Here is a 26797-nt window from a genome sequence, read left to right as displayed (position 1 = left end):
TCCTCATACTGTCAGCCTGAATATGCCTATATTCACCCTCTGTCTGAAACGCTCTGTTTTAGCGCATTTTGACGAAATTGCAAAAGAATTAGGTAACAGCTTGGGTCCATGTGTACTTCCTGTCAGCTGATGACATTCACATACACTGCAACCAGGAAATAAACTGGGACACATTTAGAATGTTTACGTTTAAAATTGTGTCAAGGGTCTAAATATTGTATATTTGTGACATCACAAATGGACAGAAATCCTAACGGCTTCTGACAGCTTGTTTCAAATGCAGAGTTTCTGAATACAGGCTGTGTGTATTTCCCTGTGGATTGAGTGTTCCGATACTTTCACAGTATTGACATAGGACTTAAGCCTGCTTTATAATAATAAAAAAACATGAAAATCTCCTTTTTATAATATGGGACCTTTAAGGGTTGAAATAAAGGTGCTACATTAGAGTAAAGTTTAAAAGTCACACAGACACCATTGTTGTTGGAAAACAATTAAAACATATTTCACAGGTACATCGACACCTATTTAGAGTATAAGGAGCATCCCTGGGTGAGTATAGCGCCACACCTCCCGAGCACCGTTACCGCAGCAGCAGCAGCAGAGGTGGTGGTGGTGTGATCATGTGACGCGCTGCATTTCCGACACAACAATACACACAACACCGTGCTGGTTTTACATCCACGCTCCCACTCTCTCTCTCTCCCCCCCCTCCACGCCTGGCTCTCGGTATGGCGGACGGCGAGAGGTCTCCTTTACTATCAGATCTGGGAGATGGTGCTCTCGGCAGCAGCGGTAACGGCGGGGTGTCTCCCGGTGCAGCGCCTTACGGTGTGCCCAACAAACCAATCAGTGAGTATCCATGGAGCTCTCTCTCTCTCCTCCATCTCCACTGCTAGCCTAGCCTAGCTCACATTAGCTAGCCTCCACTGACAGGGCATTCTGGTTAGCCTGCTAGCTCAGCTGTGGTAGCTGTTTGTGCAGCCTGTACGTTTAGCTTCCAGAGTGTGTCTTTATGAGCAACTAGCCGGGATGAAATGTGATGTTTTGCAACCAGGAGGTGAAGGGAATGTTAGCATTGTGCTAACCTAGCAACCGTAGCTTGGTTGCTAGGTAGCGCTACTTAGCACCGGCACAACCATACACGTTAAGCCTCAGCTTCTGCAGCTCAGAAATGGTGTCAGTAAAATATACTTTTATTAACGTTTAATAACACAAATGGCTGCATGTATTTCAACAAGCTGAATGGTGCCCCAATGTGCTCGCACATAGCTAGATAACTGTACGCGTTTAGCTTAGCTAGCATCTGAGATGAGAAAACACCTGATTTGATTGACATGTGAGTTAACCAATGAGGAGGCTGGTGAGGGAAGTTGCATGAGACAGCTGCGACCAATGGCAGCTCACATAGGGCGGGACTGTGTGTAAATACATTAATGGAAAAGGCATGATATATATATATATATATATATATATATATATATGGTTCCTAATTGCTCTCACAAACTGCTGTATCAGTCTGCTTGCTAGACATGTTGAGCAGGTAGTTAGTACTGTATGTTGCATCTAGATCAATCTGTCCCATTTACTCACTCAGGATGGTGGTGCAGCTGCAGAATGAGTGTTTTTTTAAATAGGCAGTGAATATTGAATGTGTTTTAACAGCATTTCAGTGACTGTTTACATTTATTACATTTGTTAAAGTAGCTGAAATAAAATCATTAAAAAAATAAACAAAAGGCAAAAATGTAATTAAAACATCAACTTCATCAACTATAGTGTGAACAGAAAGAGGACTGAGGCCCCATTAGAGCTGAACTGGACCAGAAACAGAACGGAGTCCTCTTTCAAATGAACTAACGATGTGAACACAAACAGAACTGAGTTCCTTTTCTGTTGGTCCACTTTTTGGTCCACTTTAACAGGACTGAGTTTGGTTTGTTTAAAAAGGACTATATGTGAAAACACTCTCACTCTCTGATTTCTCTCTGTCCCTCCCTAATACTTTGACTTTTATTTGTTGAAACTAACCCCGCTCAGCATTCCAGGAGTGTTTTTCTTCTAAAGCTGCTTTCAGTTTACCTCGAGACCAAATCTTATTATGTTGTTAATCATAAGAGGTTACTTGTCATGGGAATTTAGGCTGTTTTTTTTTTCAGTCCATTGCACAACTCTTGTGAATGTGTTCCCTCAACAATCCATTCATTTGTCACTGGTCGTACTACTTTTGTATTCACCATTCCCCCCCCCCCCTTTCTTGTCTCCCTCCCTGTGCAGACTTCCCTCCGTTCCCTAGCCCCACTCAGCCCTCGGTGCTCCTAGGGGAGGACCCTCCGCCCTACTCCCCTCTCACCTCCCCGGAGAGCGGCAGCGCACCTGTTATCAGCTGCAGGGTGTGTCAGAGCCTGATCTCTGTGGAGGGAAAGATCCACCAGCACGTGGTGAAGTGCGGGGTTTGCAATGAAGCTACGGTAGGTTTCTAGTGTAACACACACAATCTGTTTATATATTACATGCAGTTGCAACGCACGCACGCACAAATATTTCACCAGTATCTTCTATTATAGGGTTGTTTTACACAAGTTACAAAAACATATTCTCTCTCATAAATCCCTTGTTGGTGTCTAGGAAGGGTGCCACGATTTCGATTCTAAATCGGAAATCCATTGAAATTAGCTTCCGATTTCAAAATCAAAAGATTCTTTTTTTTTTCTCTCCTTCCCCGCCTACTTGCGCGAGTCCGATGGAAAAATACAACTGGACTCAAGAAATGTAACAGCCTTCTCACTCATGGTTTGAACTATAAACCAGCACAAAAATCACAATTCCGAACATACTGTAAGCCACCGTGTTCTGAACAGACACATTACATTACAAACACTAACAAAAGTAACATTTGCATTTTAGAGCATAAAACAGCAAACTTAAACTACTCAGTCCAGCACTCGGGATGAGGCAGGTGTGATGGGAAATGTGGGCAGCCCCTGTCACTACACACTTCCTGCATACCTATGGCATTTTATACTGCATGAATTAGCCTTGTGGCTAGTGGACTTCAGTTAGTCAGTTAGTTAATATCCTTCCTCATAGCTCTTATGCTCTTACTTGGTTTACCATGAAGTCACTGCATCTCCCGACAGAACAACACCACGGTTGAATTTCAGCCTACATGCACGTTTTTTCAGCTCAACATTGTTGAATCAGAGCAGCTGATGTTGATAGCGAGAGCAACAAGCTAGCTGCCTGCTGGGTGCTGTCTCTCAGCTCTGTGCACACAGACTGTGTCCAAAGCTCCGCCTTCGCCCTCTGTGACACCCATGGGTGACAAACAGCGGTCAGAGGAGAGAGAGAGGAGAGAGGGAAAAAGAGAAGGGAGACAAGTGCGACACTAAATGACAACAAAAGTGTATTTTTGTAGATTATTGCACAGTTTTAATACATTGCAGGCGGATTTATGTTTTGTTTTGTAATGATTATGTACTGAGGTGGGTCACAAAGATACTGATATTGAAAAGATGCAGCTTTTTATATTGTAGGCTGTTGTAAGCTAATTTTTGAAACACTTTCTAAATAAAAAGGGAGTTCAATTCTCTTTTTAAAAAGGGATTTTAAAGTGTAAATTAGGGGAGGGCGATATGGCAAAAATATTATATCATGATTCTTTTCAGGCAGGATCATGATCCATGATCTTATCACGATTTCTTTTCATGCTGGTTTTAAAGACAATTTTGCAAGTTACTGAACATTACAACCAAACTAATTTCCCGATTTAAAAAAAATAAAAATACAGCCCTATAAGCACATAATAAAACATATGGAAAAAAATAACCGATCATTAAGGCCAAACATATTTTAATCAAGTGTGCAATTCTGCAAAGTATGAACATTCAACAAGAATTTTGACTTGGTTTAGACTTTTTGCATAAGATAAGATAAGATGAACCTTTATTAATCCCCGGAGGGAAATTCAGGTGTCAAGGCAGCAACATCAGCAAACAGAGTGAAACACAGGAGAGGAAAAGGTATACACAAATTATAAAAACAATTATAGAGATATAAAAGATACAGAGTGAATTGGTGAACATAGGTGAACATACATCCCATCCCAAAATGAACATTGGTTTCAAAACTCAAGTAAAGTGCACTCTTTCTACATAACATTAAAGGAACTGAATTGTAAATCGGGGAGCTTATTAGACACAGATCTACAGGTGGAATATAGACAGACGTAATAATTACTACTGCCAGCTCTCTCGGCAGATAGAAGGGTCCACACATCACTGACAGAGCCTCTAAATCAGGGGAACAGTGACTGTCAGTGATTCGGCTGTTTGTACACCAGCCATTATGCACATAAAAACAGAGTCCTCCCCCGTTGCTCTTACTGTACCAGTCTTTGCTTCGGTCCAGGCGGTGGATTGTGCGGTCTGCTAGCTGCACAGCAGTGTCGGCTATCAGCGGGTTAAGCCAGGTCTCCGTTATTAACATCATGCAGCAGTCCCTGACGGACTTGTTAACTGCCATCTGTAGCTCCAGTTCGTTCATTTTGTGAACGATGGATCTGGCGTTAGAGAGAAAGATGGTAGAATGTACACTGTAGCACGGTTCTATGATCTCGCTGTAAAGGCAGATCGTAGAGACATTTTAATCGTTCACAATCTAATATCGTCATATCGCACACCCCTAGTGTAAATGACAGTGGCATAAAGAGGGTATAAAACCAATGATCTGTTGATCTCTACAAATCAAGACTCCATAGTCTAACAATGACATGTTTAAATCAAATCGAATCGTGACCTTAAAATCGAAAGTCAAATCGAGTGACACCCCTAGTGTTAAGGAGTGGTTTTGTTTAACCCAGCATTTGAGAATTGAGTCTGTGAAGATTTCTGCCTCCATATCAGTACAAAGGAGGTGAATGTCATTTTTGTTTTTGGTACTCAAAGCAATGAAATTCATGTGTTTCCTGATTCAGTATCCCCATCGCTCTGGATAATCCTCAGAGCTCACAGTAAGGTCGCTAATAGTCCCTATAATCCGTATGAAAAATGTTCTGTGGTAGAAAGTTGTTTTAGAAAGCATTTTTGTTGCTAGTTGGGTGAACCAACCCTTAAATGTACTGGGCTTAGTATTTACACATCATGAAAACATCTATAAATTAGATTATAATGATGGACAGTCTTTATACATTTTCTACTCTGAACAATGCTCACCAAGTTGGATTTCCAGAAAATCAGCTGGTCAGCCTCATAAAACAGTCATTTTATTCCTCCGGTCTGTGAGATCTTGCAGATGCCGTTAGGAGCACTGGAGGACACCAGAGGCACATGTTTTTTTTTTTTCAGGTCACCTGTTTCATATACTACTGTCAGGATATAGCGACTGTTTTATAAAAATAACCTTTTTTTAATCATATTTGCTCCAATCTCGCCTACTTCAGCTTTTACTTTGACAGCCCTAATTAGTTCATATGACATTTTTACCATTACAGGTTTTTTCCTAATCAGGCAGTCTGAAGTCTAAAATGTTTGACCAAGACCGAATGAAAGGCTTATGGAAAAATCAGGAGGAAAGGCGGCAAATGTTGGTCCAAAAAAGTGGTCTAAATGTTGAGAATCTCGAGCACCAACAACACCAAAGTCAGTAGATGGAGCCCACCTGTCAGCTTGACGACGGTCTCATTGTTATGTTTGTCGTAATTACAACGGTATCACAATTAATTTGACAGTGATGCAGTTACTGCTCAGGTGGCAAGACACAACAAATTAACCAGATGCACAGCTGCACTTGTTTACCTTCCCGGTTTATGGGAAGTCGAACACATGTGTGAATGTAAATAAAAAAGACAATCAAGTTTTAATCATCTCTTTGAAGAAACGGGCCTCGCAGAGAAAACGATTGAAATGACTGGTGGCAATTGGAGAGTTGTGTTGAAGATAGCGCAGCATAACAACCGTCACTGTCGGATTCACAGTTCGAAGGGGCTCCACGAGCGTGCATCCCTAGCTATGCAGATCGGTGTACAGATGGAAGTGGAAATGTGTCCAGATGTACCAACTGGCATTATGAGCAATTCACAGATGGAGGGAACATATGCACATATAAATATGTCCATGGTGGGCAAATATAGATGGTTGGACACAACCTTATAAAACATACAGATGAGGTTGTATTTAGACTGAAATGAGTGTGAAACATGCATTGTTAGTATTACAGATGGAAGCTGCATCATAAAGATGTGTGTTAAGACCCAAGTATTGGCTCAAATCCAAAGATTTGTGCAGGAGGCAAAACAAAGTTTTGATCTACAGGGTCTTTATTGGTGTTAATGGGGCACTCCCCTTTGTGTCAGTCTCCCACTGTTAACCAGCCTGATAAATTAGCCATGTTGTGATTTAACAATTTTGTCTCATCCAGCTTTAATTTGACAGTTAGGGTGGGGTGACAATCAGTATAAGTAGTTGCAAATAAACAATTCTAAATGGTTATTTCACTGCCACAGACTTCTGTTGGAAAAGCCGCGTTAATGGTTATAATCATTAGGCGGAGCGGAGCATCTCCTTTTCTTTTCTCTTCCCGTCGCAGCGACACAGAACAAGCTGAGAGAGCGGAAGCAAAGATTATATATTGAGACGTGTGATACAAAGATTCATAAAGAACATCATAGATTTATAATGTGGAGCAAAGTTAATTTTCTGCAACTGGACATTATTTTGTTTAATAGATTAATAGATTTTGTTATAAAAATGTGCTGAATGATAGAAGCACCTGTCAGTATAATGTAATACAGTTCAACAGTAACACAAACTGCAGCTTCCAAAATGACCAATGTAATAACCTTTCAGTTATTGCTGGACAGTTGTAATAGACTGCATTAAAAGTAGTGCTGTCAATCGATTAAAATATTTAATTGCATGATTGGCCATAGTTAATCGCAATTAATCACAATTTTATCTGTTCAAAATGTACCTTAAAGGGAGATTTGTCAAGTATTTAATACTCTTATCAACATGGGAGTGGGCATATATGCTGCTTTATGCAAATGTATGTATATATTTATTACTGGAAATCAATTAACAACACAAAACAATAAAACATATTGTCCAGAAACCCTCACAGGTACTGCATTTAGCATAAAGAATATGTTAAAATCATAACATGGCAAATTTGCAGCCCAACAGGCAACAACAGCTGTCAGTGTGTCAGTGTGCTGACTTGACTATGACTTGCCCCAAACTGCATGTGATTATCATAAAGTTGTCATGTCTGTAAAGGGGAGACTCGTGGGTACCCATAGAACCCATTTACATTCACATATCTGGAGGTCAGAGGTCAAGGGACCTGGCCATGCCAGTTTTTCCTCACCAAAATGTAGCAAAAGTTTGGAGCATTATTTATCCTCCTTCACGACAAACTAGTATGACATGGTGGGTACCAATGGATTCCTTACGTTTTCTATTGCAGGTATTTTCACGGTTTCATATGATGCCAGCAATATCTTCACTCGAGCTTTAAAACTGAGTCTGCTACCACCTTAAATTCGCAAGTTGCATTGATGCATTAAAGACATTAGTGGCATTAAAACGAATTTGCATTAACGTGTTATTATCGCGTTAACTTTGACAGCCCTAATTAAAAGCAATTTAAATGTTGAAACTGACACGTCCATATGACAATAACTTAAATAACTAAAGGTGGCTGATATAAGACAATCCTCTGTGTAATGAGTACTTGTAATATTAGCTTCCACTCCTTAGTCATTACCTCTCTCCCTACAGCGCAGATACAAACTCGACTCCCACAGAGCTGTTGTAAGTGAAATTGATGTTGGAGCAGGAAACTCTCAGGACTCAATCTGATCTGGTTAGTCAGAGTTTAATGACGCAATGGAGAGAGCCATCAGCAGGACAGACAGCAGGATATGCTATTAGGTCCAGAGGAAGGTGTGCTATTGGTATAGTTGTTGTTGTGTAAAACACAGATCAAAGTTTCAGTTCTCTGTGAGCTGAGCTCCAACAATGTCCTTGACTACTGATTTTGTCCTGCAGCATTATGTGACCTAGTGAGACGATACAAAGTAGGCTGCACCAACAAGACTTATACCTGGTCATTAAAAGAGTCTCATCTATCTCATTTATAATCTCATTTATAAGAATATAATTTGATAAATCAAGCCAGATGTGTTGTGAGGTATTATGTAATTAATGTGAATTCTAAATACAGCAACAAATATCTTCTAAAACACTCTTCCCACCAAAATTAGCTCGTACATGCAGGTTTTTTTAAGCACGGGAAAACTCGCTAAAACAGGCGATTTTCCCGGTGTGTCATGTTCAACGTCACGGACATGCCAGCCGGCACCAGAAGCAGGGTTAGTAAACAGTGAAAATGTTACGGTGGTTACCTCTGTTACTTGTTCAGTTTCGCTTTCAAACTCTCAAACCAGAGTTGGTGCTGGTTGAAACAGTGGAAAGAGAGACTATTCAATTCAATATGCTTTATTGGCATGAATGGAACAAAGCGTCAAGTAACAAACAAGGTCTTGATTAGTTTTATTTAGTTTCAGTGGAGTTCGAATGGAGTGTGTTTTACGATGATCAGTGAGGTAAAATGACTGTTTTCTGATTGGAGTCAGGTGGCTTTGAGGAGAACATATTAATTGTATGTTTAGTACATTTAATTAATTATAATAATTGTCCAAATCTCTGTTTTATTTATTATCTATTCACTTCAGGCACGTCAAATAGCATTATCGTGTCCACCCGGGTGTCATGTTTCCATCAGTGGCGTTTGGAGCTGGAGCCAATAAATACCCGCGAATACTGCAGAGTAGGGCTGGGTAAATATGGCCCAAATCTTCTATCACGATGTAATTCAATTCATATCTCAATAACGATATATATACACCGATCAGCCATAACATTAGGACAGCACGGGCACCCTGACGGGTCTGCGGCTACGCAGCCCCATACGCAACAAACTGCGATGCACTGTGTGTTCTGACACCTTTCTATCAGAACCAGCATTAACTTTTTCAGCAAAAATGTTCAGTCTATATGAAATAACCACATGGTAAAGCCTATTTTTGTATACTCCCGTGTGAATTAAATACTTGACAAATGAAAAGTATTTTCTCATTTTAAGAGCTTGAGTGCAAAATGAACATAACACTTTTAAATGAAATTATAGAGAAAAAAAAAATATATAGCCTATATCGCGATAGAAACGATGTAGAAAAAATATATACAGTAGATATTTTTATATTGTTTTGACGATATATATCGTCATATTGCCCAGCCCTACTGCAGAGTCATTTGTCCCAGGAATGAATGCTGATTGTAACCTTTCCCATTGAAGACAAAAGCCAGATGTTAGTGGGTTTTTTGTCCAGTGGGAAAGGGGCTTAATATACTGTAGGAGCCTACTATACGGTACCAAATCTAATTATAGGCAAGTCACATTTTTGTCAGTATTTCCTTCTATATTGATATTAAGTTTAGAAGCAGTGCTCGATAAACCTGTTACTTTGCAGAAATCCTCTACCAAAGCCTTTATCAATAAATAGGTTTTTGATTGCAAAGAGTGAGCGCCTGATGCACGATGCATTGGTTCAAGTCCTAAATAACATAACATAACAAAAGAATTGTATGATTATGTCAATTTCAACCGCAAAAAGCAGCCCCTGAACTTTTTAGGGACAATGAAGCTCCACCAGAATCATGCTGTATCATGAATGCCGTCCCTTGGTCCCTTACCTGCGACTGCGGCACGGCCACTTCCAATATCTACCCAGAATACCTCTCTCCCTCACGCGGTATTGCTTAATTCTCGTCCGTCAGGAATAATTGGCTTGTTATCTACTTCTAATTCGTTGTTCTACTGTCTTCTTATCTCTTCCTCCTGTGTGTCTCTGTCTCCCTCTGCAGCCCATTAAGAATGCCCCAGCAGGGAAGAAGTACGTTCGCTGCCCCTGCAACTGTCTGCTCATCTGCAAAGTCACTTCCCAGAGGATCGCCTGTCCCCGGCCATATTGGTGAGAAATTCTTTCCAATCGGTGGGAGAACACTGTTTGTCTGTATATGAGAAAAAGAGAGAGAGAGAGAGAGAGGGAGAGAGAGAGAAGTGAAGCGAAGCAGAGGAAACAAGGTGCAGTGGGAGCAGCAGTCCCTCAATTAAGGCCGTGCTCCCAGCGCAGTTAACTTGCAGTGCTCAGCCAGCCACATGAGGAAATAACAGCCTCATTAGAGCAGCCACATCATGTGTTTCACTCCTGCACATCGTCTGCATTATGTGGGTAATATGCAGTATGTGTTTACGTGTTATGTTGGGCCGCATTTAATTCAGGATTGTGGATAATATTGAGGTTTAATTTTGAAGCTGCACCTTGCAGCTAAGAATCACAGAATTCATTCAGCATGTAGCCGCATTAATTATGCACTGAGTTCCTGCAGAGTAGCTACTAACCAAATGCACACTTAGCAAATCCATTCATATTATAATATCAGGGAACAAAATGAGCACACAAGTCTCTTTAGAACCAAAACAGGTGAAATTGGAAAAAGTTCCATGGATTATAGTAAATGTCACTTATGTAGAAAGAAAACATTACCAGGGCTGTCAATCAATTTTAAATATTCAATCGTGATTAATCGCTAATTAATTGCACATTTTTTATCTGTTCAAAATGTACCTTAAAGGGAGTTTGCTAAGTATTTAATGCTCTTATCAACATGGGAGTGGGCAAATATGCTGCTTTATGCAAATGTATGTATATATTTATTATTGGAAATTAACTATTAACACAAAACAATGACAAATATTATCCAGAAACCCTCACAGGTACTACATTTAGCATAAAAAATATGCTCAAATCATAACATGGCAAACTGCAGCCCAACAGGCAACAACAGCTGTCAGTGTGTCAGTGTGCTGACTTGACTATGACTTGCCCCAAACTGCATGTGATTATCATAAAGTGGGCATGTCTGTAAAGGGGAGACTCGTGGGTACCCATAGAACCCATTTTCATTCACATATCTTGAGGTCAGAGGTCAAGGGACCACTTTGAAAATGGCCATCCTAGGTTTTCCTCGCCAAAATTTAGCGCAAGTTTGGAGTGTTATTTAGCCTCGTTCAAGCTAGTATGACATGGTTGGTATCAATGGATTCCTTAGGTCTTCTAGTTTCATATGATGCCATCTTCACTCTAGTTTTTAAACTGAGCCCGCTACAACATAAAAATTGTAAGTTGCGTTAAAGAAATTAGTGGTGTTAAAACAAATTTGCGTAACTTTGACAGCCCTAAACATTACTGAAAGTTTAAATACAGTTTGGAAAATAACATTTTCAGTTTCCTTCTGTCAGGAAATCAGGGGGAAAAAAGAAGCCATAAAACACTTTTTACAGGTGAAACAGATGCCAGTGTGTTGGTATTTTTATTGTAAAAAAACAGAAGGCTGTTTTGGCTTTGGCAGCTCATCTGAACATCGTGCTGCTGCAGCCTCGTGTAATTAGTAAGCGGTTCCTTTTTTTTTTTTATGCCTGAGGCATAAAATGTGCAAGAGCAACATTTTTAGCCATCTTTTTTGGGGTTAATTTTCTGCTGCAATGTGTGTAATTTTAAACTGTGCATCACAAAATCTGTTGTCATAAAAACCTGAAACACATAATTCATCTGTCAGCTTCAGTGCAGATCATGAGGTAAGGCTGAAGGGGTTTGCATGTTTAAATTAAATATTTTGTCAGGAATGCACAAGGCAAAAAATACTTTAGTTTTTTCAAACCAAATGACTCATCTCTTTAAAACATATTTCACATTAACCAGTAATTTGCTTTGACATAATTGCACATTGTGGCTCCTCATGAACAAAGCAGGAATCTTGAGTTTCAGGTTGAACTTTATTTGACTCTGAACTGTGATTTTTGTAGCACAAATATGCTTTCAGTTAAAATCAATGCTGAAATTTGCTTTCAGAAAAACAAACTTTTACATTCCTAATTGACTAGTGGGATTCTGCATGTTTCTCATTGAACTGTTTTATTACAGTTGACCAAAGATAACCCGTTTAGTTAAAGTGATGCTAAAAGGTTGTATATATTCCTCAGAGGCCACTTTACCGGCATTAAATCGCTCTGGGGAGTTTACCTTCACTGTCACTGTTTTGCATGCAAACCAGACATGCTGACTAAAGCAGACCCCGTCTCTGTGCTGCTGTCTGATCAGTGATTCTGAGCGACTGTTGTTGTCTGAGGAAGTTGGTTGTTGGAAAGCAGTGTTAGTGGTAATGAGAGGATTGGCTGCTGATGGATCCCTAAAACTTTCGTCAGCCTTTTCCACACCGACGCCTGCTCACAACACCAGGGAGCAGCGATTATTAGTTTGCACTTCCCCTGAATAATATCTTTTGTGGCGTGAATGTTGACTTTGTGTGTCTGTCCCCTTTTTCTAGTAAGAGGATAATTAATCTGGGTCCAGTTCATCCTGGTCCGGCCAGTCCTGACCCCCAGCCAGCCGGGGCCCGGGTCTCCTGTGGACACTGCAGCAACACCTTCCTGGTACCACACTCACTCTGTTCATTTAACTAGTTTTATTTTTTATTTTTGTGGCCTTAAAGGAGTACCCTCAGGATTTAGAGTCACAACACAGTCACAGACTTAAAGTTAAAGGAATAGTTCAGCATTTTTGGAAATTTGCTTTCTTGCCAAGAGTTATATGAGAAGATTGATCACACTCTCATGTCTGTCTTAGCTTAACATGAAGACAGGAAACAGCTCGGCTGACTCTGTCCAAAAATAACAATGCCCACCTACCAGCACCTCTAAAGCTCACCAGTCAACACATTATATCTCATTTATTTAATTAAAAGTTGCCATGATGAGGAAACATTCCCACCGATTAATAAACAAGTTACAACACTGGTGTTACCGATTACACCGGAACATTTTGCAAAGAAAAGATGACGCTCGATATCTGTATAATGCTTGCTTTGATCTTTCGCTCTCCACCTGGTACCGCTGCACCTACTATACTTTTCTGAGCATAGAAGAACTTGACTCTCAAATTATTAATGGCATTTTTAGTAAAGGTTTTCTTTAAAAAGCCATTATTTGATTGCATTTATCAGCCGCTGACAATCAGTAGGAATTGCAACATCAGTACGTTTGATTAATTCTCTGGCAAACAGGCGCTTTTGCTTTTCACTTTGACACCAAATCCTCCTCCGTCATCATCATCTCTGTCAACTCTCTCTCATCCCGTGTGTGAAATCTGACTCCTGCGTCTCTGTGCTGAGACTCTGTACAGAGCAGACACTTTCATTTTATGATTGTAGCGTCTACGACTATGTATTGATAATTTGATGAACGTGGGTTAACTAAATGGGTTTTTATTTCAGTAGGAAAAAAAAGCAAAACGACAGTGGAGGTGTTGGGCAAGTAATGTAATCGTGTAAGCCCGAACACAGTGTAACACGGACTACCGTGGCCAGCCTAAGCCGTACAAAAACCAAAGTGTAAAAATGGCATTGGGTTTGACGAGGGGTAGAGCCAGACCTAGACCAATCTGCACAGCGCTGTGTCAGCGCTAAAGAAAGGTCTGGCTCCACTCATTATCAGTCTGCTATAGGGGGGAAAAACACTCTGGCTCGTTTGTATTTCTTTAAATCGATCACAATCGTCTTGGGCAGTGCTAAGCACAGGATGAAACAACGGGTGACCTTGTAAAATAGATAGTGGAAGGAGAGCTGACTGCCAGCCTATGTCTACATCCGGTGAGTCAGACTAGACGAGGGGTTATATACCAAACTCTTTCTTGGTGACTTCCAGCAGAGACTTCAGGAAGCCAATGCTCCCGTCCAAGAAATAGTCTGGCACTTATACTACACTATACTATACTGTAAGCAAATTTCTCAAAATGGTCCACTAACTAGCCTCCTCCTACTATTTGTTTTTAATACATTTTCTCTTCACCTACTGTGTATGTCCACTAGCTGTCATCATGGCATTCCTATCACAGGTTTTTAAGATGTATTGCTAAAATAAAGAAAAGCAAATACTATAATTTCTGAGCATAGGTTTAAAAAAAAAAGAAGAAAAAAAAAGAATTTGACTCTCAAATTATTAACAATGGCATTTGTAGCATAGGTTTTTACTTAAAAAAACATTAATTGATTGCATTTATCAGCCTCTGACAATCAGTAGGAATTGCAACATCAGTCCATTTTATTCATTCTCTGGCACAGGTCCTCTCCTCTTTGGCCTCTTTAAATGACATATATCTGAAATGGACGCAACCAATAAAATCACATTCTCTATATGGAGCCACGATCCAATAAAAGTGTTTATGAAGAGGTGATGCATTACTATGCACAATAGTAGAATAATAAAACTTGGCTTTCAAGTGGCGCTTTCATCATTTGTAGCTGAAATATCTTGTGACAGTTTCAGCAGGCCTGCAAGGTTTGTGTTATGAAATGTACTGTAGCCGGTGAATTATTGAAAAGCCGAAACATCTTTGCAGCAGGCCAAGTAAATGTTGAGTTATTGTTGTAGATCAATAACCCCTATCAACTATGCGCTGATATATTCTGGCCATTTTGTGCTAAAGGAAGTAGTAGAATTTGAACTCGCTGCTCTTTAACAACAGGTGAGACAGGTAAAGATGGTTTGGATATATGGAGAAAGAGAGGAGGGCGGCAGAGTCAGAGAAAGAGCAGAATAGAATTAGTGGTTAGATGGATGATTGAGGGTGTTTAGCATTCAGTCGGACCTTTCCTGCCTGCTTAAAGACAGGGAGGCTGAATGAAAATACAAATCTGTGCCCTGGGTGGCGGTGCACTGATCCCTTTGTCGCAGATCTAGTGATAATGTTCTCTGTGCTTCCAATACTGAGTGTTTTTTTTTCCAAAACAAGATGAATGCACAGCATGCACAGTGTATTCAGCTCTGCAGGGTTTACAAATGTATCACACCCTCAACGTTAGGGAGGGAATAAATGTCTGCACCCGGAGAGAAGACTATTTTTCTTTCTCATTTTTTGGATGGCGTGTCGCACCTGTTGGCGAGAGCTGGGATGGTTGTGTTCAATTTCTTAAAGTATGTCATCAATCCATGCAGCAGCAGGCGTATTTATACAAGACCGCCTGTAATTCAACAAGGAATTTATCCTAAGGTTGTACATTGCCTCCTTTACTTTCAGTCACAGTACTAGCCCCATTAGTGCAGATTTGTACATCGATTTGCATTAGGGATGCACGATGTATATCAGGCCCGATACATCATCGAACAACAATGGGAAGTTCATATTATATTATGTATTATTCTGATGATTAAATTATAGCCAGTAAATTATTGGCTGATGATGCAAAGCCAAATTGCTTTCATTGACTTAACAAGCGCAACATCTACACAGCTACAGTAGTAGGTGGCGGTATGCACCTTTTAAAGTTGGATTGCGATCCACCAATAAACACAGAGAAGAAGAAGAAGAAGAAGAACCAGCGCAGAATGCTAGCTAGAGAGCCAAACATGTCGTCGCCGGTGTGGATGTTTTACACAGTTTCAGAGGAAGACAACATGATTGCAATTTGGAATAGAGGTTTTTGGATGTTTTAACTAAAAAATGAAATTACCTTTTGAGAAGTCGGAACTGTTTTTTCTTTTTGCTGTGTTAACATTAGTGATGTCAGTTAGATTTGGTTAGGTCAGAGCTATGGGTATTAAATCATCCATCTTTGCTCACTACAGTTTAGACTTTCTTACTCTCAAGTGTGCATAATAAACTACAGGTTTTGAATTTATTTAAAAAAAAAAAAAAGTGAAATTAACGGTTATCTTATCGAATCGGCTTAAAAAAATCTGTATTGTGCATCCTGAATTTGCATGCAATATTGAGACTTATTGTCCTTTATTCAATCGGGCGATCAACAGAAAATGTATCAACAGTAGATTTTTCATTTCTCATTAATTTTTTCCGAGCAGCAATGCCAAACACTCGCAGGTTCCAGCTTCTCAGATGTGAGGATTGTCGCAAACAAGCAGTTTGAAGTGTGATAGGCTTTGTTTTACAGCCTTGATAGACAATCTATTTAATTGAATTTTATATTTAATTAGTCAGTTGTTTTACTGCAGTATGCAGGTTTGATCTCTACACCCAGTCAGTTAGATAGCAAACAACCCTCATCATACATGGCTCTTAGCATAACCTCCATACTATATGTCACTCAAGGTCACTAATATAAAAACTTTCTGGCCAGGACAAACACAAAAAAATCACTAATTACAAATGCCAAAACTTTATAAACAAGCAGTGACGGACTTTGCATTATTAACACCTGCACATATTTGCACTTTTTGATTTCCTCCACCGCAATACTTACCTTTTTTACCTGATATAGTTTATCTCTGTGTGTATATGTATTTTTATATTGTGAGCAATGTCAGTAACACATTTGCATTACCTTTTGATTAGGGCTGTCAAAGTAATTTGTTTTAACGCCACTAATTTCATTAACGCAACTTGTGACTTTTTGGTTGTAGCGGACTCTGTTTTAAAGCTAGAGTGAAGATGCTGGCATCATATTAAACTAGAAAACATTAATGAATCCGTTGGTACCAACCATGTCATACTAGCTTATCGTCAAGGAGGTTAAATAGCGCTCCAAACCTGCGCTAAATTTTGGCGAGGAAAAACTGCCATGGCCATTTTCAACAGGGTCCCTTGACCTCTGACCTTCAGATATGTGAAGGAAAATGGGTTCTATGGGTACCCACGAGTCTCCCCTTTACAGACACGCCCACTTTATGATAATCACATGCAGTTTGTCATGGTCAAGTCAGCACACTGACACATTGACAGCTGTTGTTGCCTGTTGGGCTGCAGTTTGCCATTTTATGATTTGAGCATATTTTTTATGCTAAATGCAGTACCTGTGAGGGTTTCTGGTGTTGGTAATTGATTTCCATTAATAAATATATATATATATACATTTGCATAAAACAATTATATTATCCCACTCCTATGTTGATAAGCATTTTAAATACATGACAAATCTCCCTTTAAGGAACATTTTGAACAGATAAAAATGTGCAATTAATCGCAATTAACTATGGACAATCATGCGATGAGATATTTTAATCGATTGACAGCCCTACTTTTGGTAGAAAATAGCATTTTTCTGATTCTGAATGTAAGCAGCAGCAAAGACACTGGTGTTTATTGTTAGAATTGAGGTCAATTATAATTACAGTGAATGTAATACTGATACTTGGAAGTTTTGTCATCATTATGATTGATAATTTGTCAAATGTGCGCGTTGGTTTTTGGCTGATGGTGGCATGTCTTTCTCTTTGTAATTCCAGTGGACAGAGTTCACAGACCGGACGCTGGCCAGGTGCCCACACTGCAGGAAAGTGTAAGTAGCCATAAGCAATTCATGCATCACAGCCCTTCATTCTCACTGTACTTTTACATCGTAGATTCACATCCTTAGGCATTCAGCCGAAGCTTTTACTCAGTGAAACCTACAGAGAGCGAGCTGGTAGTGGCTTCAGGGTATGCAACACATTTTCCTCCCCAGCCTCAGAGTGTTAACATGTCTCATAACATCATGAGGTTTCTGACCTGTGGGATTTAGCTCCGTTTGTGTTTTGTACCTCAGGAGTTTCCTTTAAATTTGCTGCAAACCCACATTCCTATATCACTGTCTGCATAAGCTTCTTAACATATCGAGCAAAGTTCATTGGACTTTAGGGACAGGAATTAGTGGGCATGTGATGTAGTACAGTTCTTGAGAGGCTAAAATGTATTGCAAGTATTTCAAGTACGGCAAATCTGTGATATTACAGTTTTTTTGTGTGATTTCTGGTTACATCTATAATTATGAAAAGAGCTGTGTACAAGATAAAACTGTACATTTACAAATAATGAAAACAGACCTTGTATGCATGTTTTCTGGAATCAAGTCAGTCACACAAAGCAACAGGTCGCCTCGTTTCTTTTAACTTCACAAGGTGCTGAAAACAAAAATGTGTCAGTTGTATTACTGCAATACATAGGCGTGCCATTACAGTCTTTATGAACAGCTTAGGTCATCACAATTGAAGTTTGTCAAATCTAAAATAGCCCCAGAACCTGGATTGGACCTGGACAGGTGCTGCAGATTTCTGCAGGTGTATCACCATCATCCTTCATGTGTTATTTCAGCCCAGCACTTCCAGTGAGAGTTTACCTGCTTTTGCAGCAGTAATAAAAAAGGTTATACATTCCCAAAATATACGCTCTAAAATGATTGATCCTTGTGTAGTTTTTGTGCTGCAAAAAATGAAAGACGCCAAATTAATTTTGAACCCCCATCACTATCATTTAATAGGACTTTTTCCACATAATATGTTTTGACAGGTTACAGTAGGAAAAGCACAGGCGTAAATAATACTATTAATGATGGCTGAATTCCATTTAGCGTTTCAGTTTCAGCGTTTTGGTATTGTCATGGCTTACTGGCACACTTGAATAGAACGGAGTCATCGTTCATTTTATTAATAACGTCTGTGCTTTTCCTGCTAAGACAAGTCAAAATGCCTGCTGTGAAAAAGGCTTTTACTTCAAACACAGGGTTGTATCACTCAGTGTTGATTTTGGCAGCTATTTTAGATTTAGTCTTAAGATGAATATGCTTATTAGTTTTAGTCACATTTTAGTTTATCCTTCATAGTTTTAGTCTAGTTTAGTTGACAACAACTCAAAACGTTTTAGTCACCAGAAAGTCATTGTTTTCTCTTTATTTTGTCAACTATTTTTTTATTTTATTTTATCTTAGTCCAGTTTAATCATCAGATTATAATGAACATTTCTGTCATTTTAGTCAAACTTATTTCACATAAAATTTGATCATATTGTTATCTGATGAAAAACACAGGTTGAATGATTAAGTGTGCAGCTTTACAGTTAGTTTGAGTCCTCCTGACTGAGCTCATTAATGATGCGCGGTTCAGTCGCACTCACCGGTCCGTTATGAGAGCCAAGACGCTCACCCAACATGTAAAAATGTGTGTTAATTAACCACGCAAACCCGACCCACAAACCGCCAACTTTATGCGTTATAGTAGCACAATTTTCAAGATTGAGGTGTGAGACAACAAGGACCGAGACGGACTGAACGTCGCCGCCGCGCATTGTATGTGTGTGTGTGTGAGTGTGTTTGAGACAGAGAGTGGAAGTGAAAGTGGAAGTTGACAAAAATAAAGAGAGATATTGCTATCGTTTTTATGTTTTTAATCTACATTTTAGTCTCGTCTTTTTTCGTCAATGATATTGCATGTTTGATATCGTCACAGGCCTGTGCTTTTCCTGCTATGACAAGTCAAAGTGCCTGCTGTGAAAAAAAGAGCTACACTTCAAACACTAGATCATATCATTGTGTTGTTTTTATAGAATTTCCTAATCAAATAAATGTCACCCTCCTCTCCTTTTTTGGTCCTGCAGCTCCTCCATTGGTCAGAGGTATCCCCGGAGGCGGAGCTTGTGGTGTTTTCTACTCTGCTTGCTATTCAGCATCTCCACCGCTGGGCTGATGGTGAGTGAACGCCACCAGACGCCAACACTAACATCCAAGATGGAGACTTTTGGTTCAGTATTAATACGAGATTATCAATAGTTGGCTTGTAGGCGTTTTAGCAGGCTAAAAAAAACTATTGTCTCATCTTTTCCAAATCTGTCCTTTCTTTTTTTATTGTATATTAAAATCTTACAGTTGCAGATCAAACAAGGGCAGTAGGAAGAAGCAGTACGATTGCAATCTCTCCTTTTGTCGCCGCTTGTTTAACATGGAGGGTGTGCACCTCACAGCCGCTCTCCAGACACTGTGTGACAGGCTCCTATTTGTCAGTAAGATACAGCACAAACACAACCGAGTCGAACTGTAAGCAGTGTTCAGGTTGCAGCACCCACTGAATAGCAGACTGGTTAGTTTTCTGTTTTCCCTTTCTTATTTTGCTCTCAGTTATATGTGCATACAAACATATAACACTCAATGCATTTCAAATTTATTGTTTTTAAATTGTTGCTGTTATTTAAAATGGTTAAAAAAAAGAGTGAAACTGTAGAATCATCACCCAATTATAGATCACAATCTTCCAATTGGTAAAAAAATAAAAAACTGATACATAGAGAAGACTAGATAGTCGATACATTTTGCTTCATAAACAGCAGAGGGTGCAAGATGAGCATGAAACGGCGCGGTATAGACACATTGAACACAGGATGCATACGTGCCAGCCAGCATGGAGAACAGTAAGCAATGTGCAGACAAATAATATGCTGTATTGACAGCATTGCATAATGCTGGTGTAGTGGCAATAAATGCCACATCATGAGATCGGGTTGTGTTTAATAAATGGAGGTGGTTTTTAATTTTAAGAATGGCTCAAGGGCACGAGTTTCGACAGTGTAATCTCTACACTAAGTCAATAAACTTTATCGGCAACAACCCCAAGACAAGTAACGGATCAAACTTCCCTTCCAGACTGTATTTAAGTAGAAATAAGGTAGCAGTGGTTTTACAGTACATGAAGGTAGTTAAGAAGATTCATCACCATAACAGCTGCAACGTTCTGGAGCTGTGATGTGTCCCCAATTCGGCAACATGAGCTAAGAGTGTGGAAATGTTAAGGCCCCTGAGAGCAGACCGAATCATTAAAACTTTACACATCATTTACAGGAGGAGAGGGAAGACATTCATTTAAGGCTGTGGTTTCTTTTAGGCATATTTGATGTTTTTTTTCAGCCTGCATGAGCTGTTTTGGTTACCTCCGTGGTCGGATACGACTTCCTAGTCGCGCTCTCTTTAAATAATGATAAAGAGCATCTGCCTGACAGTGTTCCTGTGTAGCCAAACCACACTTACCTGTAACATACACAACACCTTATCTGGTTGTCTAGTCCTGGGCTTAAACATGCTCGGTGGTTTATTCTAGATGGCATTAATCATCTGAGTCGGGGGTGTGTATCATCCAGGAGATCTCTGGGTGTCAAAACTGGAAAGAATGTTATTTATTACAGGAACTATATGATATTCTTGAGAGCAGTACAATAATATATATGAAAAAAATGCCCCCTAAATCAAGTTTCATAATCTAATTTGACTTTTTTCTACCCATATTAGCTTTGCTCTAGTGTTGTGACTTTGAAAAAAGAATTCTTATTTACATATTCTCAGAAAAATCCCTGTGGGTTCTCTCAGTCACTTTTACCATCTCCATTAAATAATTTTCTTCTGAGCAGCTGCACACTCAATATTTGATGGGAAAGATATTTTCTCTCTTACTCCTCAGTCACTCTCGAGTATTGAATACTTCCCAGAAGATGTGTGCGTTTGATTCGCAACAGTTCAGTGTTACTGCATCAGTCCGGTGCATGTGGATTAATCACAAACTACGGATACATAATTGAATGAGTGAATTTGTTGTTTTTGTTAAAAAAAATATTGTAATGCGGTCATAAAAAGAAGACTGGTTCATCTTTTAACTGTAAAAATCACTGGATACTTTGCTGGAATTTTGCACAATTTGCAGCAACATAAAAGGGTCACATAATAAATGCATGGAACATTTAAATTGTAGCTTAGTGCTCTGGTTCCTGGTTGCTTGTAGTCTGATTGGACTTGAGCTGGCTCATTATAATCACCATAACACACTCAGAATGTGCTGATAATTCCCTTTTTAAAGAGGCTCGATGTAAGAATCAGAAATTGCTTGTTAACCGTGACACCTGAGGCCGTTTAGTCAACGACAATCAGCGCCCTGTTGCACGCGCTTGTGCTCACACTTGGAAGAAGCGAGTATGAGACCGGAAGGTAGGAAGGATAAGTCTGGGTGGGGAAAGTGAAAGTGCCCCTCCCTCATTACCACCACTGAGGTGCCCTTGAGCAAGGCACTTAACCGCAACCGCTCCAGTGGAGCTGCTCAGTGTTCAGCAGATCAGACTGTGATTGTACTGCCCAGCTTTCAGGTGTGAATGTGATCAGGGTGTTCCTGAAAAAGAGAGCTCAGTGAACCTCCCCCTGAATAAATAAAGGTAAAAAAAAATTAAAAAAAACACTACGTAGATGCGAGCATCGGTCAAGACAGTGAGGCGACACACACGAGACTGAACGTGATTGACCGCTAAAACAACAATATCACTATATGTTTCACATGCATGTCAGCTTACCTGTCCAATAGGAATTTTGTCAGCTCGGGGTTCGTTTTGAAACCCAAAACCAAACGAAGGTCCCTCCATGAATCCATGTGCCGGCCGATATTGACCCTAGTTTTCCCCCCTGACGTTGGTCACATTCCTGTTTTGCAAGACGGCTTCACTAGATATAACTTAGTTTTTTTGTGCTTCCCGTTTGTGTTGGAGTCTGAGTTGTGGTGGTGGCTGGTCGTTTGTTGGTGCTAGCGGACTCCATTTCTAACTGAATGTTAGCTATGGTTGCGCACTGTTAGCCCTGAAGCAGAGCTGAAGAGAGTGAAGGCACTTGCGAGCGCGCATGACGTCAGATCCATTGGATCTTCCCGGAAAAAATGGCCCGCGTTCTTCACATTAAAATCAGTCTACATGCTGATTATGGAGGACGGAACCTACCATATAATATAAAATAAGTGAATGAATGAATAAATAAATAAATGACTCGATAAATAAAAGAATAAATATGTCATTAAATGTAGTAAAAATTATATTAAAAATAGATGTAGCCATTAATTAATTGAGAAATGGGACATAAGTGGCAGCCCCCTCATTTGCATAATGAGGCGGAAACGCATACAAAAAATGTAAAAAGAAATGTATGAAGAAAAGAATACAGAAATAAATAAGTTTGGAGAAATAAATAAGGGGGGAAATGCAAAGGGAAAGTCGTGCATAAATAAATATATAAGTGCATAAATAGATACATTTAAAAATGAATAAAAAATAAATAAAAGCAAAAATGAATGAATAAATACAAAAAAATGCTAAAATAAATACATACATTTCAAAATTAATAAAGATAAATAAAAAGGAAAATTAAACGATAGAGTAAATGAATAAGGGAATTAATACAAAGATAAATAAATAAAGCAAATTAAAAATTAATAATAATAATAATAATCTTTATTGTCCACAAATGTGGTAATTTGCCTTCACCTTCACAGGTTGGTTAAAACACATTATACTAAATCACATTACAATAAATAACACAACATGCAGTGAATCACAGTTAATACAAAAAATAGCAACATGCACAGTACAGATAACAATAGCGATCATGGTCCCAGTGTGAATGGTGTTTATGAATTCAGTAAAGTTATTGAATTTGGTATGAAAGACTTTTCATAAATGTTCTTTGTTGCTGCGGCGGATCTACAGCGTCTTCCCGAGATCTGTTTTATAAATTCTTTAAAAAGAGGATGAACGGGATCAGACACAATTTGTCTGGCTTTTTATTTCACAGAAAACAGAAATATCAATTTAATGTCACCTTTATCAATTAACAAATGGCTACATTTATTTTGTTATATTATTTTTGCTACATTTAATGACTTATTTATTTATCGATTCGTTTATTTATTGATTCATTTATTTTTTTATTTTGGCAGTTTCCGTCCTCCATAGCTGATGGACGAAACCCTGTTCACATTTTAGCAATAAAAAACGATTAAAAAAATGTTTATACATGTAAAAATGTACACTTTTAAAGGCTTTTTGAGCATCATGTGATTTTCTAAAACTTCCTCTTCAGGCTGGAACATGGGCGAAGGCTCAGACCTACCAGGGGATCTACGCCTCGTGGGCCGTGCTGCTGCTCCTGGTTCTCGTCACCTTGGCTCGGGCCTTCTACTGGGCCTGCATGAGGGTCAGCCAGCCCCTCCAGAACTTCACATAGAGCCTCCTCCAGCCCTGCCGCTCCTCTCTTCCCAACCCGCCAGGCAGAAGGAAAGATGGCTTTAAAGAAAGAAAAAAAAACACACAAAAAACAGAATATTTATTTAAACCCAATTCCAGAAAGAGAAAGTTCTCGTCCTCCTGTCCCTTCCCTTTTAGTCAAATGTGTTTCTAAAACTGGATGGCGGTGGCAGCGACTGCTATATATCTATCGGTAATTATGATGATGCGTATAGCCTAATGTACTGTTTATCTGTTCTAATCTCGTGGCCAGTGTGGGGTTCATTTTAACATAACAATTGTAACGATTTTTCTTCTTCTCTTTCCCACTGCGCTGTTTATAAATTTTGGCTTCAGTCTGTGGCACAACGGTTGCAACTTCTAAGGCCGAGGGCTTAAAGCCAAGTGTTAGATGTGAATATTGCCCTTGTTTTTGTTTAAGGGAACGCTCCCTCTCCAATCCTAATTTGACATTAGGTTTAGTATTTGAGCATTTTACATTTTTAAAAACCGAAAAAACAAATTTTGTGAAAAAGCGGCAATGACGTCAGATGAAGCTAACACATCGATGCCAGCAGAAGACAGAGTGGCTGGAGGGACATCAGCCCCCCCCTTTTGTGAAGCAAAAGATCAAGTAGGTGTTGAAATGTGTCTGCAAAATTTAATTCAGCAGTACGTGAAGGTAGGCTATGATGTTTTTGAACTCAGTGTTTCTGCTGAATTATCCCCTGGGACTGACTTTGATCCAAAGCAGCTTGAAAGCCTTAAAAGGAGGTGTGGTAGAAGGATTCAACACATGCATACACACACATACATACACGGCCGCATAAATGCATACCGGCACACAACAAAAGGAGGATGCTCTTTTTAGAGTTGCAACGACTCGCAAACCAGTTTGTCAAAGGCGTTCCAGCCTCTCCCTTCAAAGACAGACCTGCAAACAGATTTTCTCCATATTGGTTGTCCTTATTTCAGTGAAGGAAACATGCATGCCACTTTGCATAAAAGTTGGATATTTAGTTCTGGTCCTTTTTAAATGTGTAACCCCCATCTGTCAGGAGAACGGGATTTATTTAAATTTTGATCTTTTCATTATTTATTTTCCCATTATACCTAAATGCCAACTTCTATCGCATATCTCCGATTGACATGTCACAGCAGAATGTGGTATAATCCTCCCTCCCATTTTTCAAGAGGCAGGTTTACTTTATTCCATACGTCTATGTGGTTCGTCCTCGGTAGATTTCGCTCAGCTCGGCTTTTCCAAAACAGACCAAAAATATGAAACAAAACACGGAGAGCTATTTGCTGTTAAAACATTGATATCTGCCTCCTCAGACCCACAAAGCCCTGAGTATAAGATGTGTTTTGGAATTGCTTTCTGTTGTTGGTTGTAAGCTTTCATGCTTTCAAAGCTCACTTCATATTTGTCTTGGGAGAGGACTAAGCTGAATTTTAAGGGCCTGTCTGTATGTCTTGCTAGCTGAGATTGAATCTGAAAGCAAAACAAATGGTGAGCTTAAAAATACAATAAGTCAGGCTTTTCATATCTCCTGATAGCAACCCTCTAAAATGTTGGGGATGTACATCTAAACGCACCAGAGCTCAAATAACAAAACTGTAATTGGCATGAAAGCACCAATGTTGCTCATCTGTCAATGTTTTGATTGCATTTGCGACCATTCATGGTGGAAAAATATGTCCAGTTTTTTGTCATTGAAGATGGGAGGCTGTTCCTGAGCTTTCTTATTGGTTGGTTCCAGATGGAGCGTCCACCTTAAGGCCAGTGGAATATCTGTAAAAAGAGGAAAGCTCTACCTACCACACAAAGCCTAATGCCAGTCAGAATAGGTCAGTAACATAAACACACACTACATGTTCCATTCTCACTCAGTGTAAGTCCCATAGTGACTACTCTGTCTGTGGTTCTGAATGTGGTAACATTTCTTTTTGTTATGAATTATTTTTTTTGTTTTGATTGTAAATATATTTGTTGTTTATGTACAATGGAAGCGACTAAGCGAATTATGTTGCACTCCGACGAGCTTAACACTACTGCTGTGATCGCTGCGGACGTTTTATTTCTTGTTTTTATGAAGGTTATTTTTGCAACTCTTCACCTGTTACATATTTAATGATTTGATGAACTACTAACCTAATAAGCCTCTGGACACCCGGTCGTGTCCAAAAAAATCTTTAACCACAAACACATCAACATACTCACACCTACAAAACTTCATTACTGAATCACATTCCCGAGCGACGACATTTCTATCTCACACACAAACACACTCACCCAGCACCTTATACAGTAGTGAGAAACACTGCATACACCAAGTAAGACGAGATGAAGTTACCCTGCTAGACTGAACTGAGGTCGCAAACAGTTCGAAGTGTCATGTTATTTATTATACACGCTGCAAAAAAGGCCACAAATAAGTCATTCATCAAGTCCTAAAATCTTATTTATCATGGAAAAGTACCAAGAACATTTGTTTTTTTCCCTTTTCTGAAATCAATACAATGACCTGCCAGTTTTAAGTTATGGTCAGTTCATTACTTTTTAAGATTGATAAGAAAAATAAGATTAAAGGACAGAGTTGACTTGTTTAAGAAGACCTTTTTTTGCGGTGGAGTGATCATGTTTTATCCATGACTGCAAAAGAAATCAATCATGTTAAACGCCAATAATCAAGAACCTGGCTGATGCTCTTTTCAGAGTTTGTTTACACACAAATAAAGACATGATGTAAAAAAAAAAAAAAAAAAATGCTAACATGAGTTCTTTGTTCTTTCAGGATCTGATAACGCCATGAATCTCGGTTCATTTTACTTATTTGGAAAAAATCTGTCCAAATTTAAGGCTTAAAGTAGTAACCTCAAATATTACTGTTCCAA

The 26797-nt window shown here is 39.3% G+C and overlaps 1 protein-coding gene across 1 annotated transcript; it reads left to right on the top strand.

Moving 5' to 3' along the window:
* The first annotated feature begins 594 nt into the window (after positions 1 to 594).
* pip4p1a (phosphatidylinositol-4,5-bisphosphate 4-phosphatase 1a) lies at positions 595 to 26114 on the top strand. The gene is made up of 7 exons (XM_074652153.1): positions 595 to 852; positions 2278 to 2471; positions 9927 to 10033; positions 12450 to 12555; positions 17359 to 17411; positions 19481 to 19571; positions 23757 to 26114. Exons 1-7 carry the CDS (start codon positions 732 to 734, stop codon positions 23898 to 23900), a joined length of 816 nt encoding a protein of 271 aa, XP_074508254.1. The 5' UTR covers positions 595 to 731; the 3' UTR covers positions 23901 to 26114.
* Positions 26115 to 26797: the final 683 nt, after the last annotated feature.

The sequence above is a fragment of the Sebastes fasciatus genome, chromosome 11 (genome assembly GCF_043250625.1).
Source record: "Sebastes fasciatus isolate fSebFas1 chromosome 11, fSebFas1.pri, whole genome shotgun sequence".
NCBI classification, from domain to species: Eukaryota; Metazoa; Chordata; class Actinopteri; order Perciformes; family Sebastidae; genus Sebastes; species Sebastes fasciatus.
The sequence above is the reverse complement of the archived record's forward strand: the minus strand, read 5'-3'. Positions and strand labels throughout refer to the sequence as shown.